Consider the following 16,998-nt stretch of genomic DNA (forward strand, 5'->3'; position numbering starts at 1 on the left):
GAAGCTGTGATCGATGCTAATGGTGGTTATTTTGAGTAAATCTTGTTGATAGTATTGTAATTAACTCTGCCTGTAATGTTTTTTTGTCAATTCATTAAATTTAATAGATACAAAGAAGATTTTCTTTTTCCTTACGAAACTGTCAAATTTATCCCGAACACCCTGTATATATATATATATATACAGGGTGTTCGGGATAAATTTGACATATTTATAATTAATTATATTTTTCCGTAAGTTACATGTATTAACACACACTTCTCTTCATTTAAAAGTTTGGACCCTTCTTCATTCATATACAAGATGTCAGAAGGGATGGATAGCTGGAACCCACCTGAATCATGGAAGAGAATAACTTGTATCATGATGATTCGTGCCCGCCATCAAAATAAGGATATTACGACTGCTGCCCAATGCTCCCTGAATACAGTAAAAACAATCAGGCATGAACTAGAGACTTGCAATGGTGACTACGAGGATGTAGCAAGAAGAAAGATCCCTAGCAGACGATCTGATTGCGTTCGTACAGCAGAATTCCTCGCAAATCTGCAGGAACAGGTGTTGAAGAACCCTGGCATTGGAATTCGGGCTTTGTTCGTGGAGTTGCTAACTGTAGTCAAGCCCTGGATAACAAGGGTAGTCAACGGTAGGCCGTATGTATGGCAGCAGGATTCGGCCCCTTGCCACACCTCTGGGAAAAGTCAAAAATGGTTGTCTGAAAATTTCTACGACTTCACCAGTCCAAATGTTTGGCCTCCAAACTCCCCAGACCTTAACCCCATGGATTATTTTGTATGGGGCGCAGTTGAAAAAGACACCAATCGCACTTCCAGTAATACAAAAGCCCAGTTAATGGATAAAATTAAAACAGTTTTTGCGGCCCTTCCCAGGGAGACTGTAGCATCAGCTTGTTCGAGGTTCCGAAGCAGAATTGAAGCTGTGATCGATGCTAATGGTGGTTATTTTGAGTAAATCTTGTTGATAGTATTGTAATTAACTCTGCCTGTAATGTTTTTTTGTCAATTCATTAAATTTAATAGATACAAAGAAGATTTTCTTTTTCCTTACGAAACTGTCAAATTTATCCCGAACACCCTGTATATATATACACATACAGTAAAACCCTATTTTTACGTTCCCGCAATTTACGTTTTCCTGCCATTTACATCATTTTCTGTTGGTCCCGTTTTAAGGCCTATTCTTACAATATATTGTTTTTCTGCCATTAACAACTTAATGTGGACGTTATTTCCCGTGATTTGCGTTTTTTTCTCGGGTGGCAATGCTGATTTTTGAATCTATTTCTGCGGAAATTTGCAGATTTCTGTTCCCAGATGGCGTTGCTTTCGGCTGTAGTTTCGTTTTTGCCATCACGGTGACTTGCACGCTTGTAGTAGTGATGAGTGATACCGTGATTTTTTAATCACAGTATGAATTTGATATTACAGAATTTCTGCTACATAATTTAGCGTGTGAAAGTTGCTTTCAAGTTGCAGTGGTGGATTATCCATGCTAGTAACATGGAGAAAAAAGACAGAAAATGTATTTCGGTAAAAGAAAAGATGGCAATTCTGCGACATATAGATCTTCATGCTGGAACATGTGTACATTTAGCAAAAGATCTTGGACTCTCTGTCCACTTTGAACACGATAGTGAAAAGCAGGTCAAGCATTGAACTAAATGCAAAGCAATCTGGTGCTTTGTCAAAAAAAAAAAAAAAAAAAAAAAAAAAAACACCAAAAGCAAAAACAATCAACAATTAAAGATTTTTTTAAATAGATAAATGTAAGTAATTGTAAATTCATTTATTTTCAGTTATTAAATTTTGTAATCTAGTATGTAGACTCACATACTAGCAGTAAGTCATCTTTTAGCCTTTTTTAAATGTTTTTTTACATTTCCTGCTATTTACACTTTCTTCCATCAGTCCCCTGAAAAGTGTAAAAAAGGGGTTTTATTGTATATCTACTCTATGTATATAAAAAGATAAGCCAAAATTTGAAACGTTTTTATGTCACGTTTTTTGTCTTATCGGCTTACCAGCCCGGAACTCAGGGTGGGGGTGTAATAAGGGGGGAAGAGCCCCTAGTATATATATGTGTGTGTGTGTGTGTGTGTGTGTGTGTGTTTAATTATTTAGTCTGCTTTTTAGTGATAGAATTTTTCCACAACAATTTATATTTTATTAAGAAATAATTTATTTATTTATTTTTTTTTTTACAAACAAAAGTTTTACATTATTTTTTCCTTAGAAATCAGGATTTTTTTAATGAAATAAAAAGATGTAATGAAGCATAAAAAATTTTGTGCCATTTATGAGCTGATACAGCATTTTCTTTGTATTATAACGTATTTCATTCTCCTCCAAAAAGGCTTAAAAATGTTTTTTAATGTTAACTTTCTTAATAATACGTAAAGTAATCATTCTAACACGTGTGTTGTCTCCATAAATTATTCACTATGAATGCTGACCACAATGTAACCTTAAAAGAAAGAGTTTTTTAATGTTAAATATATGACAACTATTTTAATGCTGTGTAACAGCTTATAGCCATATCAGAATCTTTTAAAAAATTAGTAGAAAATACACAGAAAGTCATAATATTTGCCTTTAAAATTTAAAAGCACCATGTTCTTTTAAGAAATGTTATTTGTTTACTTCCTTGCACATAAAATAAATACCGTATTTGCCGGCGTATAAGACGCACTTTTTTTTCTTTGAAAATAGGTCTGAAAAACAGGGTGCGTCTTATATGCCGATAATCAGATTTTTATTACTTTCATTTCTGGAAATTTTCTCTGTTCCGAGTTATGCGATTTCCTTCTTGCTTCCTTGCAGTGTGTGAGAGCATTCCAGGTACATCAAGTTCAGTTGATGCGCATGCGCTGTCATTGACGATCACAGCTGTGTTCCTGTTCATTTAAACTTTCCAGTTGTTGTGAATGGTGGTAAATTTCTGCCGTTAAATTTTCTCTAAATTTCTTGGCAAATTATGGCTGTAAAACGGCGGCATTGCTACAATATTGCATACAAGCTACGTGTGATTGCGTATACTAAAGACCCTGTTTTCATGTTCTTTAGCATACGCAATCACACGTAGCTTGTATGCAATATTGTAGCAATGCCGACGTTTTTCAGCCATAAATTGCAGAGAGGCATTTTGGGCTACCCCCAACTGAAAAAATGATAAGAACTTAGCGGAATCAGGAAGAGGATCTAAAAAAAAGTTTTTTTTCCTAAAAATGTGTACAGAAAAGGGGGTGCATCTTATATGTGGCAAATACGGTACATTATCTTTTATAGTTATTGTGGCATGAGTACATGCAAATTATCACTCATCATTGACATACGTAGGAATATTCTAGGGTACTGATCCTTGGGATTTTTCCTGAGATCAGAGGTTCCAACTTTTCTCCACATCATGTCCATAAAGGGCATCATCAATAACATTGAATATGCCATTTGGTCTGGAAGAAATGAGTTTGATTCCCTGTGTCATAGTGCAAGAGAAGCATAAATTTAGGCCTTTTCAACCAAAGGTGACCTATCCAGGCTTATAAGAAGATAGCAGTTTTTATTGTATTCAGCATGCAGAGTATCCAGAAATATACAGTTTACGTACATAATAAAAACATTTTCTGAAAAATAAAGTATGGAAAATGGAATTTTCAGTATTTTAAGTGGTTGCGAAATATAGGATTTTCTGGCATAAGACAACAACAACAACATTATAATATGGATACAGATTTCACCTGCATTGTTGGGATACCACTAATACAAAATTACTATCTATAGTATTTAAGCTGTGTTTCAATAGCCATTCTCAAGTGGTTACGAGTTCACCAAGGAAAGGGACTAATCATGCAACTCTTCCATGAGCAGGGTCTGGCAAGGAGGGTGTGGTGGGGAGGGGGATTAAGAAGAAAAATGGGTAATGTTGATGGGATTTTGTAGGACCATTTCTCAGTTGTGAAAGTTTTAATCCATTATTCCTGTTGAGGTTGAGTTGGTTAAGTAGTACTTAGTAAGCCTAAATAATTTTTCTAAGAAGAATTTTCTATAATATATTTCTTTCATCTTCTTCTCCTGGACTTTGTGGTGTATTAACTGTGTTCAGCAGGGCCTGAGTTCTCAGTTTTCTAAGTATCTTATGTATGCAAGATTGAAAGTGCAGAAGGCTCTTGTATAGGGTAAAAGCTGAGCTTGAATCTTTGAGTGATGGTAGGATGTATAACAATTTTTGAGTGGGTTTGAAGATGCATGTGGATTGGCTTGTGTAATATCCTTGCCTTGTGGTATGCTTTCTATGCCTGGCTTTGATCTTGAAGAAGAGAGTTTGTATTGATTGATTATTTTTTGATGAAGGTAGCTTGGAATGCTTTGTTGATGAATGTTATTGTTTTATAAATTCTGATTTTTTTTTTTTTTAATACCTTAGTGGAGCACAGGGAATAGACTATATTATAGATAACAGATTTGTCATAATGTTTAATGTTTTTTCATAATGTCATAATGTTGAGACAAATCTACTTTCCTGTGTGGATTAGGTTCCTGTGGACTGTAATGCAAGAGGCTATGTGATTGCTACAACATTGTCTGAGGAGAGAGAGAGGCAGGAGTTTGATTCTACTTCTAATGTGAGCATCATTTATATATCTTTGTCGCATTATGGGGAGTAAAGAAATGGAGTTGAAGATCTGTTATTCAAAGTGCCCCACATAATGGTTTGGATGAAGAGATGCGTGACCTTGTAGCTGTGCTCTTGAAATTGGAATTTTTATATAGGAAGGAATGGCTAGTGGATAAAGAGTGATAAAGCAGTGAATAACTGTTTAGATATTTTGTACATGGGGCTGCTCATAAAAATTTACAATTGACCAAATTAAAACACCTTTTGCTTGTATTTTTAGAAAGTTGTAAATCATCAGCAGTCTGGCAGGCATGTTCTTAATTTGTTTGTATACTGTATATATTAAGAAGTATAAATTGCTAGTATAATCAATCATTGTATTGGACATGATTTAAATTATCAGAATTCCTTTAATTCTTAAAAAATGTAAAATTTTGCATAACTTAATATGATATCTTATGCATTATTTAAAACAAACACAAAAGTTTAAAGTTTATATTATTTGCCTTAATGAATATTCAAGATCAAAAAAAAATAATCGTTCTCTTCAAAATGATGATAAACAGATGATATCCCTCGTGGAAATAACTTTCAAAAAGAAAATTCTTGCAAAGTAAGTAGTGAAAAATTTATTTGTACCAAAATACAGGGCGAACCAAATGTTTTTGAATATTATTAATATAAAATAAGTTGTTATGCTTGCAGAGAAAAAGTGACTTTTGTTGATTGATATAGGCAAACTCATGAGGCTTTTAGTAACACACACACACACACACACACACACACTTGTACATCTCATAAAGAGCATTGTGTGTTACAGGGATTACATCCAGTTAGAACCCCTTATGATCCAGCATGTTCCTGTTGATGGTTGCAGTAGTATCCTGATATATGCCTTAAGATTCAATTCATTCCAGTCATCTTTGTAAAGCAGCCCTGTCGTTTATGCATCTATTTTCTGTGTGGATTTGGGATTACTACTCTTCCATTGTGCTAATTCACAGAGATATGAAATGACTCATCTATAAACAAAAATTTTTGCAGGTAATTATCTCCATTGTTCAGTTGCATAAACATTTCCTCAATAAATGTCAGAGGCCCTCTTCCAAAGCATGTATGATCTTCAACTTGTAAAATAACCGATGTAGTCTTTTGTAGCAACACAGTTGTTTGTGTGTGTGAACCTTCTTGTTCTATGTTCAAATGTCATTCTCAGACGGTGGAGCTATCGAAATGACATTAGGAAATTTCATTGCACTTGAGTGACTGAAGAATCACTTAACACATAGCTTTGTTTTATGGTGTAAGCATTTCTATATTCTTGTCACACGATTCCTCAGTTCTGTACTCATATTTGTAGTTGCTCTGTAATCCCAACCAATTTAGATTCTACCTTCTGTTGACATAGGTTGTGCTCTCCTTTCCCCTTATCCATAGTAACTTGATTATTTTATATTAAGTGTTAAGAGACTTTTGCTCACCCTGTATATAAATATTAATATATTTATTTATAATAAAATTGTTATGCAGAAATAATTTAGACATTCTCATTTTCATTATATGTTTTTGCTTTGTTTTGTTTTTTTCACTTTAGAAAATATGGAGATGAAATTGATAAGTTTTTAAGGAAGCTGTTATCAGAGGAACAAGATTTATCAGTAGATATAAGAATTTTAGAGGATGTAGGAAAGGTAGGTTTGTTCTTTCGTGGTTGTTAATTAAATGCTTTGTTGTTTAGCAGACAGATAAACAGAACATTAAACTTCAGACCATTTCTGGTCTAAGTGAAAGTCACCTTGCTTATTGGGTTCTGAAGTGACTTACCATTTATGCTCCCTAAAATAGGAGTTCTGGTTTCTCCAATCTTCTAACATGTAGTGCTACCCTTCAAGGACATGCCAAATATACTATGAAGAATTAGAACCGCTCTATCTTTGAGGGTACAGCAGTGAAGCAGTTCTGCTGGTTGGCTGCCAGACAATGTATGGGACTGAATCTGGTGTTAAGGTGTTTAGTAGACTTCCTGATCAGCTGGCACATAATCTTGCTACTATCTTCACTGTCAGATCATTCTTGGAGGGGAGGTGCATGATGGAATGTGAGGGGCACTGTTGAGACCACATTATGGCAAGAAGACTGGATGCACTCGCTATGAGCAACATGTTTAAGAGGGAATTTCAATGCCCTATATATCTGTATGTGTCTCCTCCCACAGTATGGTGCCCTACTTTTTTTTTCTTTCTCTCTTCACCTCTCAGATATTAACATGCTGCCAAACTTAAATGAATATAGTGTCACTGTGGTAAAAATAAGCAAACCTTCCTCAAAAAAAATCCCCCCCCCAATGTAATGTAAAAAAAACTCAAAAAAAAAAATTATAAAATATTCTTCCACATTCACTTCATCACCATTTGTGATATAAACACTAACTTAAGGTGATGTATATCATCACCTGCAGACATTCAAACCTGATTTCCTGTATTGTGTCTTGGGGTGACTAAACCCCAAATTATTCTTACAACTACAGCCTTAACTGTCCAAACTATATATACTCTGCTTGATTCCTTCCACCACAAGGATGTACTTCTGTGGTTTACCTTGCTTCATTATATATTGTTCATCTGCTGTCACTACCATTCCACCCAATTCTGAAAATCATTCTGACTTCCCCAACTCCTTAAAACTTGATTTCCTAATCTAACAGTGAAATCATCATCCTTGATTGCCTTTAGCATCTGCAACTGCTTCCCTTTTTCCAGTTTCACTCACCAAGCTGGAAGAGAAGCTGAGGTGTCTGCTGTCGGTAATGACCTGAAGCAAATTGTTCCTCACCCAGCTATAATCCCAGACAATCTACTCTGCTCACCAGTTCTTTCAGATACATTGTTGAGGTGACTGCTCCTCTTGGTTATCCAAGTTTCATCTCTAGTGGGATGCCCTCTCTTTTCACAACAGCAGTGTATGTTGTTGTGAATGGCTGAGGCACTGCAACAGTGCCTAGTGGAAAGATCTCCGAGACTTCTCTTCTCCATTCCGTGGTCAGACTATTGTTTCTTTTCCACAGAACTAGATACTTGTGGTCATGTTACAGAAGTTATCCATGTTGGAATGATGACAGCCTTCATTCTCCATTGTGTTTAAAATTCCCATTCAATATCTAAGGCAGTTTAAAAAAAAATTAATGTAAATGGCTTGAGACAAAAACTCCAGCTTCATTCACAGCCTACACCAAAACCCTTAACACTTACAAAACTGTCATTAACAGGGATAAGTCTGACATGCTAAAGGATAAATATAGATGACTCACTACCTGTGGCTGTCATGCCTTCTGGTCCCTTGCAAAAATTGTGTCTAAAAGCTGTTGGACACAACTTTTATCCATCTCTGTTTCCACTTCTTTCCCTCTCTCTCTCTCTCTCTCTCACCCAGATGATAGTATTTTCACATCACTTAAAGATAAAGTTGTTTCCCCGACATTATTCTTCTCATCCAACTCCTGCATAGATGATCGCTTTCTTTACCAGGAACATTGCATCTTGTTTCCTGTGGCCTTCTGCCAGAAAGACTTCAAAAGAAGATTGTGAACATACTGGATAATAGAAAGGTTTTGATGAAATCCCACCAGTTGAGCTAAAGAGAAATGCTCCTGAAGCAGTGTCTGGTTCTTTATCATCTATATGTTAGTTATACTCTGCTGGCATCCATGCTACAGTGCAGAAGCAAGCTTATACTAAGCCAATTTCAGAAAGAAGATGCCTGTCATACCTGTTGCTCTCACCTTGGTTTGCCTTCCTCATTTTGGAACTAGATTTGTCAATTTTCTCTCAGGTTGTTTACTGCATGTAATTGTTGAGGATGTTCTGTCTTTATTTCCAACTAATGTAGATGTTTCTCAGAGCTCTGTTATTTCACTCATCCTCTTCCTCATATATATATAAAGGACCTTCTCTCACTGATCCTGAACTACTCCATCCACAGTTTTCTTGATGATAACATTCTGGTTCTCATCCTACTCATATGGAAAGCTTTGCAATACTCAAACATTTATTCAGGCTTGGGATTGGTATGAGACTCCTAAGGATTCCATGGTAGCTTTTTGCTTTGCTTTCTGGCGAATCAGAATTAACTTACAGCAGATTATTCAGTGCCTTAAAGGGCTTATGTTCATCATTAGATCCCGAAACATTAATGGTTGACTTCGAGAAAGCAACTATCAATGCTTTTCGAACATGGTTACATCAACAACTATAACAGTTGAAAGTTTATTTTTCACTTGGTTAGACTATAATAAATTTAGTTTAATCCTTTATCCAAGTGTGTGCAAACAAAGTTTGCACCCGAAATAAATAACAGGTTGTTTATTTCATATGACACAGAATCTTTATCTCAAAATTTTTGCCATTGGTTTGAAGTTACTCTATCAAACAGATGCTGAATTCAACATGAAAATTAAATGCTTCACAGCATTAGTTTCTTCCAATGAGCGATGTTAGTGATGGATTTGTTGAATTGGCTATCTGCAGCATAAAGTTAATTATTTACGCAGCATTTCTTTTAATTTGAACAATTTTTAAATGCTTTCATTATGCTATGTATCACTGATATTCACTTTTATAAAGATTTACCTTTTTAATGATTTTATAATGCCCTTTATCATCCATTGATTATTTACAAAAATTGATGCAAAATGTCTTACGCCGAAAATGTTTTATGGTGAAAATGTTTACGCTGAATTTTCCTAGAACTGTTGTAATTATTTATTTTATCTTATTTATTTAATAATTTTATTTTTTTTTTTATTTATTTATTTATTATTATTATTTTATTTATTTAGTTTTTTTTTTGTGTGTGATAATTTTCATTGTCTGGTATGATATCATGATGTAAACGGGTTTTTTTCTTTATATCTTTTATATATCTTCTATCTTATGAACAATATTTCTTTATCTTAATATTTTTGTATTTCCTTTCTTATTCTACCTTAAGTATTTTTTCTCATGCCTCAGATCTCCAGATATTTATTTGTTTGAAGACTACGCCTCTGGAATTCCCTTATAAGCAAAAGAAATCTTTCATACCCTAGTAGATCAAATAATCACTTATATCCTATCTTAGCTAAGGTTTGCAGTCATGCAAAAATTACTTGCTTTTTATCTTAAATCACTACTAATCATTGGGGTTCTGCTGTCAGGTCCGAATAGTGTTTTTAGGATCAGTGCATTGCAAAAGATTTGAATCAGACAACTATTTTTATCAACAATAACAATAAGATTTAATTTCTGGTTTAACCACCTCACCGGCCGTTATGGATCAAATACGCATCCTCATATGCTTCGTATCCATCATATATTTCAATGTAATACCAATGGTATTATAATTTTAATATGCACTTCGCATCCACGACAACTTTGACGTCTATAGACGTCTCGGCCAGTAGCGTGGTTAATAATTGTACATATCACATGAAATCACAAGATTCATTTATGAAAAGTAATTCTTTGTCTTTCTCAATCACTCAACTTGGTTTCTAGTATATTCTTTTGCACTTACTTAGTTAGACTTTCAACAAGCATACTTTATATTACAACTATCAGGAAGTTATACACTTAACATGACTTCATTAGGTGCGCTTGACATTCCTAATTTAGCATCAAATATCTCTCAGAATCTCATTCCTTTCAAACACTTAATCATAATCTAGGCAATTATATTTATGCAATCCACCTCATTGAGTTTCAAACATTCCAATGATATGATAGCAGGAACATACATTATCATAAAATTCAATCATAAGTACACATATAATTAATCGAAGAAATTTCAATAGCTCAATATTTTCTCCGAGGGGAATTAACTGCGCTAATGCTTCACTCATTAGCGATTACACACATTTATGAGAAATGTTAACACTCTAAATACTATCTCCTTAAACTAGACAATTTAACAGTTCGATAGGGAATTCTTTCTTAATTCACAAACAATTAATGAATAGATAGACCCACATGGGTCTCTTCCTATCTTGCATGTGCTTTCCGTCCTTTTTTTTCTTGTTTAGCACTTGAGGGGGATTTCTCTCCTCTGTTCCGTGTTTTGGAATTCTCCTCAAAGCGATACAGGACACCGATGAATAGTCGCGGCAGCTGGCGGGATATTGAGTAGGCTTACCAGCGTAGGCAAACTTGAACTGCCTGGTGAAGGATTTCTGCATAGGTCAGGTCATGCACTTACTCAACTTCAGGACCAATACAGCAAGATTTCTCCTTAACTTATCGCCTCCAGATATTTTCGGCTGTGACTGGAGCAGCTTATCAGTGGATGGGTCTCTCTGTCTTCCCCACCAGAACTTACAACAACTCTTGATTTCAGTCTCTCGTGGATGGATCATGCAGAAAAGGAAGCCCTTCTCATCTCAGAACCAAACCTTTTAAACACCAGTGTCCCTGCGCCTTGGATTAAGTTTTTGGTATCCCTAACGTTCCCGTGCGAGTCTTGCTAGGAGTTTTTAGAACCTGGATAATGTTTCTCTAATATTCGCCGACAATCTTACTTTCTCCCTTTACCTCCTTAATCCTGCCTACAGACCTTTCCTTTTGATTTGCACCGTGCCCTTTCAATATTGACCTTGAAGGTCACCTGCGATGGGACTTGCAAACGATTTTCAAAAGACATGCTAAATTTTGGGTTTCAATACTTCTACATCCCTTCTTAAACAATGAGCGAGTTAATTTCCCTTGGGCTTATTTTGCTGTTTATACAGATAGCTTTACATAGAGAAATAAAATATACATTTGTACAGGAAAATTTAGGTGAATTCCTACTGTAAAAAGTAGAAGTTTTAGATAATTTATTTTGGCAACATTGATTTTTTACAGTAGGAATTCACTTAAATTTTCTTGTACAAATGTATATTTTATTTCTCTATGTAAAGCTATCTGTATAAAGAGCAAAATAAGCCCAAAGGGAATTAACTCGCTCATTGTTTAAGAAGGGATGTAAAAGTATTGAAACCAAGAGCATCACCTGAAATAATGTAAGATAGGAAGAGACCCATGTGAGTCTATCTATTCATTAATTGTTTGTGAATTAAGAAAGAATTCCCTATCGAACTGTTAAATTGTCTAGTTTAAGGAGATAGTATTTAGCGTGTTAACGTTTCTCGTAAATGTGTGTAATCGCTAATGAGTGAAGCACGAGCGCAGTTAATTTCCCTCAGAGAAAATATTGAGCTATTGAAATTTCTTTGATTAATTATGTGTGTACTTATGATTGAATTTTATGGTAATGTATGTTCCTGCTATCATATCATTGGAATGTTTCAAACTCAATGAGGTGGATATGTAAATATAATTGCCTAGATTATGATTAAGTGTTTGAAAGGAATGAGATTCTGAGAGATATATTTGTATACATGTATGTTGTATTTTGATTGATGCTAAATTAGGAATATCAAGCACACCTAACGAATTCACGTTAAGTGTATAACTTCCTGATAATTGTAATATAAAGTATGCTTGTTGAAAGTCTAACTAAGTAAGTGCAAAAGAATATACTAGAAACCAAGTTGAGTGATTGAGAAAGTCTAAGAATTACTTTTCATAAATGAATCTTGTGATTTCATGTGATATATACAATTATTAAACCAGAAATTAAACTTATTTTGATAAAAATAGTTGTCCGATTCAATCTTTTGCAATGCACTGATCCTAAAAACACTATTTGGACCTGACAGTGGAACCCCAATGATAGCAGTGATTTAAGATAAAAAGCGAGTAATTTTTGTCATGACTGCAAACTATGGCTAAGATAGGATATAAGTGATTATTTGATCTGCTAGGGTATCAAAGCTTTCTTTTGCCTATAGGGGAATTTCAGAGGTGCAGTCTTCAAACAAATATCTGGAGATCCCAGGCATGAGAAAAAATACTTAAGGTAGAATAAGAAAGGAAATGCAAAAATATTTAGATAAAGAAATATTGTTGATAAGATAGAAGATATATATAAGATATAAAGAAGAAAGCCCCATTTACAATGGTGCAGTCAGCAGGATTTTTACAATGAATCTGTTTATTGGTGGCCTGAAGTGGCCTTGAAAATAGTATCATATTTGGTCTCTGAGGTAGAGCCTGGGTTATTTAACCTTTAGTCCACTCACAGCTTTGTAATGCTATAGGCGTTATGGGTGATTTTAATTATGGCAGTATAGATTGGAATGAAGTTATAGCATTTAGGAATAAGGAAAATGAATTTCTTGACTTCTTGAGAGATAACTACCTCAGGCAGGATAAGCGAGGATTGAGAGTTTTAGATCTGATCATATTGTCAGAGAATGTGAGTGGGATTTAGTACTTTCCTCCAGTTTGTGAGAGTGATCATGAAGTGATCACCTGGGTTGTGGCTAGCCATATGCTGACTTCTGTGAGGAAAGGATATATGTGGAATTATAAGGGTGGTGATTATGACAAGCTCATGCGACAGCTTGGAGCTATAGCATAGAATGAGGAGTTGAGTGGTAAGGAAATAAATGCTTCTTGGGAATTGATAAAGAAATATATAACAGGCAATAATGTGTGAATGTATTTGAAAGGTATCAGAAAGTTGTATATGAGAATACAGTATCCTGTTAGAGGAAGGTCACTAGTGATGTACCGCAGGGGTTGATTTTGGGGCCATCGTTGTTCAGTTTGTATGTTAATGATATTGGGATTTAACTAGTGATGCAGCTGTTTGCAGATGATGCAAAACTAGGGAGAACAATGCAGAGTCAAGCAGCTGTTATGGCCTTACAAGTGGACTTGAATAGGTTACAAGAATGGGTAGGTAAGTGGAACTTTCAATTCAGTGTTGCAAAGTGTAAGGTTTGAAATTTGGTAAGCAACGATGGGATCCGCAGTATCCCACTTGGAGGAAATGAGAGATTTGGGAGTTGTGGCAGACAAAGACCTGAAATTTAGGGCCACATTGCACAAGTTGTGAAGACATCACATCGGATAACAGTAATGATGCAGAGGACCCTGACATGCAGAAATAAAGAGGTTATGATGCCATTGTATAAGGCCTTGATCAAGCCTCAAATGGATTATTGTGCAAGATCTGGTCACTGGGTTTTCATGGTGACAAGGATATGTTAAAAAACACACGTACTAACCACAGTGATACGTTTTAATACGTAAATATTTCACCCCAAGTATCTTGGGACATCCTCAGTACAGTAATTCAAACAATACTAGGAATAACATACAGTTAGGGCGCATAATTACAATGGAATCTCAATATGTGTGCAGTAATGTGTTATAGAAGTAAATTAAAATATAACTGAAAAAAATAAAATTAAAATAAAAAATAAAATAACAACATATATAAAGAGACTATTTTACACAATTCTGTATGACAATTTCCCATACTTTAGGAATAGTAAGAACTTTCTTTATATAAACATTCATGTTTATATAAAGATCTATGTAAAAGTTTCGACTTTTCCCAATGAATCCTATGGTTTGGGTTTTCAACTCTGTGTTGAGAGAGACCAGATTTCTGCGGTTTGAAAAGACGAATGTGGTCTTGATGTTCCAAGATGCGTTTCTGAACAGATCTACCTGTTTGTCCAAAGTAAGACAAATTGCAGGAGCATGGGATCTCATAAAATTCAGGTAACATCTGTTCAGAAACACATCTCGGAACATCAACACTACATACGTCTTTTCAAACTGCAGAAATCTGGTCTCTCTCAACACACGGAGTTGAAAACCCAAACCATAGGATCCATTGGGAAAAGTCAAAACTTTAACATAGATCATTATATAAACATGTACGTTTGTATACAAAAAGTGCTGAAGCCTTACTACACAGACCAAATTTAAACTGCAACGACATTCTTGCTATTCCTAAAGTATGGGAAATTGTCATACAGAATTGTGTAAAATAGTCTCTTTATATATGTTATTAAAAGAACACATAAGACCACAGTAATAATTAATAATAATTAATATAATTATTAATTATAATTATATATAATTATGGTTTTTTAAATTTTTTATTTTATTTTTATTTTTTTCAGTTATATTTTAATTTACTTCTATAACACGTTACTGCACGCATATTGAGATTCCATTGTAATCATGTGCCCTAACTGTATGTTATTCCTAGTATTGTTTGAATGACTGCACTGAGGATGTCCCAAGATACTTGGGATGAAATATTTATGTATTAAAACTTATCACTGTAGTTAGTATGTGTGTTTTTTAGTGATGAATTCACCACAGGTTTCATTATATAAAAAAAAACGATATGTTGGTAAGGATCCAGAGAATACTCATAAAAGTTGTCAGTGGCTTTTGGAATGTGGAGTACGAGGGAGGACAGATTGAGAGATGTAAATTGCAAAGCCTAATGAATAGGAGGAGGGGATGGGATATGATTGAGACATATAAGCTAGTCAGGGATTGTTATCCGGTTGACATGGAAGAGATTTAGCATAGAACGAGAGAGGGGGGGATAGGACAAGAGGCCATCACTGGAAACTGTATAAAGAGGGTGTGTGAGCAGAGGAATGAGGAGAAGGTTCTTTGCATGGAGAGTGGTTGATGAGTGGAATGCACTGCCTGAGCATGTTGTGAATGTAAACACATTGAATCATTTTAAGGCATGATTGGATGAGCATTGTGTGCAGTAATGTGTATCTCCCACAATGAGTCTCCGTCTCCATGGAGATTGGATGTTAATAATAGAATAATCATAATAATATGCATTGGAAACACTTAATCAATGAATTGTGTAATTTTTATATATAGGTGGAGGCAGTATCTGCATCAACTCAAGATTTCTGCATTGATATTAGTCATCCAGAAGATACCTCAGTCTCATCTTGGCAAACCCCACTGTATCTTTTATTTGTTAATATGATTACAAGAAGTTGAAAAAGTATTTTAAAAGTTAAAATAATGAAATATGTTCACTTGAAGAATATTTCTTATATGAAAGTAAGCAAAATATGTTACATCTTTTTTTAGTTAGTTTCAATATGTTAACATATTATTATAATAAGTTATTATTATTATTGCTTGGGACTCTCAATGGATTCCAAAAATTCATCATGGTAGGTTCATACTATCCAGTACCTATCATACTTCTGGAATGCATTCTTCACTGGCAATTTATCACAGTCACAGATGTAGCAACCCATTCCATTTATTCACTACCTCCAAGATAAAAGGCTAGTCCTGAGCCCTTTACTGACCACACTCTTACTCATTTTCTGGGAATGACTTTTTATTCTGTCCCCCCCCCCACCCATTCCTTGGTATCAATCCTATAACTATAAAATTTTTTTAGTAACTTATGTGTTTCTGTCATATTCATTCTATTCCACTTATCAGCAACCCACAAACTCTGAATCTGTTGTTGTAGGAAGCATTCCCCAGCCCCCTCACTATCTTAGTCACTTGCCTCTGGATTCTCTCCACCACTTCCTCGTTCCCCAAGAAACCCAGGTGACTCGACCTACACAGAGTAATCCTGAGTTTGCAATATTAATACATTATAAAACAGAATGATAACTTCCTTACTTCTGTATGCATTTTCTTCATTCACTAAATGACCTGTTGCCTGATTTGCCAGGAGGTTAGCATATATCTGCTCCCTAACTAACAGGCTGTGAGTTCAAATCTTGCTGAGCGTACAGATATTTATGATTGTTTTGGGAGATGAAGTTAATTGCTTGGTGCGAAATCCCTCCTCCCCCCTTATCTGGAGGACTGAAGGGACTTGAAAAAGTACCATATTTGATCTCTAGAGCAGAGTTTCTGGATTATGTCAAAAATGAATAAAAATATTTTAAAAATTAATAAAAGAATTCTTATTCCACCCACAGTACTAATGTGCTGTAAGTTTACAGCCTTTCATGGGTGGGAACAATATATATATATATATATATATATATATATATATATTTCTATAAATCTATAAATATATCAATCTATAAATCTCTAGTTTCATCCATTTCTTGGATTACAGTTCTGTCAATATAGTACACAGGTTGTAATCTTTTCATCTCAAAAGGAGTAACTGCCAAACTACACCCATTATCTTTTGCATACTGTCAGCTTATTGAAATTATTATGCAGGGTCTCTACATTACTTTCATTAACTATTGCACTTTCCGGTTTTAAATCATCAGCAAGTAACCCAATATTTCCCTTAAAATTATTTCCTATAGCATTTATTTACAAATTAAATAGCAGTGTCCAAGCACAGAGCCCTGCAGGCATCACTAGTCACCTGCTTTTTTCCTGAATTCCGCTCCTTAATAGACTACTCTTTGGTGTTTGTCCATCACTATCCCATATCACCAGCTTCATATTCATTCCCCAT

The 16,998-nt window shown here is 34.8% G+C and overlaps 1 protein-coding gene across 2 annotated transcripts in view; it reads left to right on the forward strand.

Moving 5' to 3' along the window:
* LOC150102042 (zinc finger CCHC domain-containing protein 8-like) overlaps positions 1–16,998 on the forward strand; it is a 183,861-nt gene that overhangs the window by 22,164 nt on the left and 144,699 nt on the right. For both annotated transcript variants that reach the window (XM_090400361.1, XM_090400360.1), the window contains exons 2-4: positions 5,153–5,245; positions 6,227–6,323; positions 15,420–15,508. In XM_090400361.1, the coding sequence (XP_090256487.1) occupies positions 5,153–5,245; positions 6,227–6,323; positions 15,420–15,508 (279 nt within the window). The remainder of the gene's footprint in view (positions 1–5,152; positions 5,246–6,226; positions 6,324–15,419; positions 15,509–16,998) is intronic.

Source organism: Typopeltis vanoorti, chromosome 11, assembly GCF_054136105.1.
Source record: "Typopeltis vanoorti isolate ZY-2024b chromosome 11, IOZ_Tvanoo_1.0, whole genome shotgun sequence".
Lineage (NCBI taxonomy): Eukaryota > Metazoa > Arthropoda > Arachnida > Uropygi > Thelyphonidae > Typopeltis > Typopeltis vanoorti.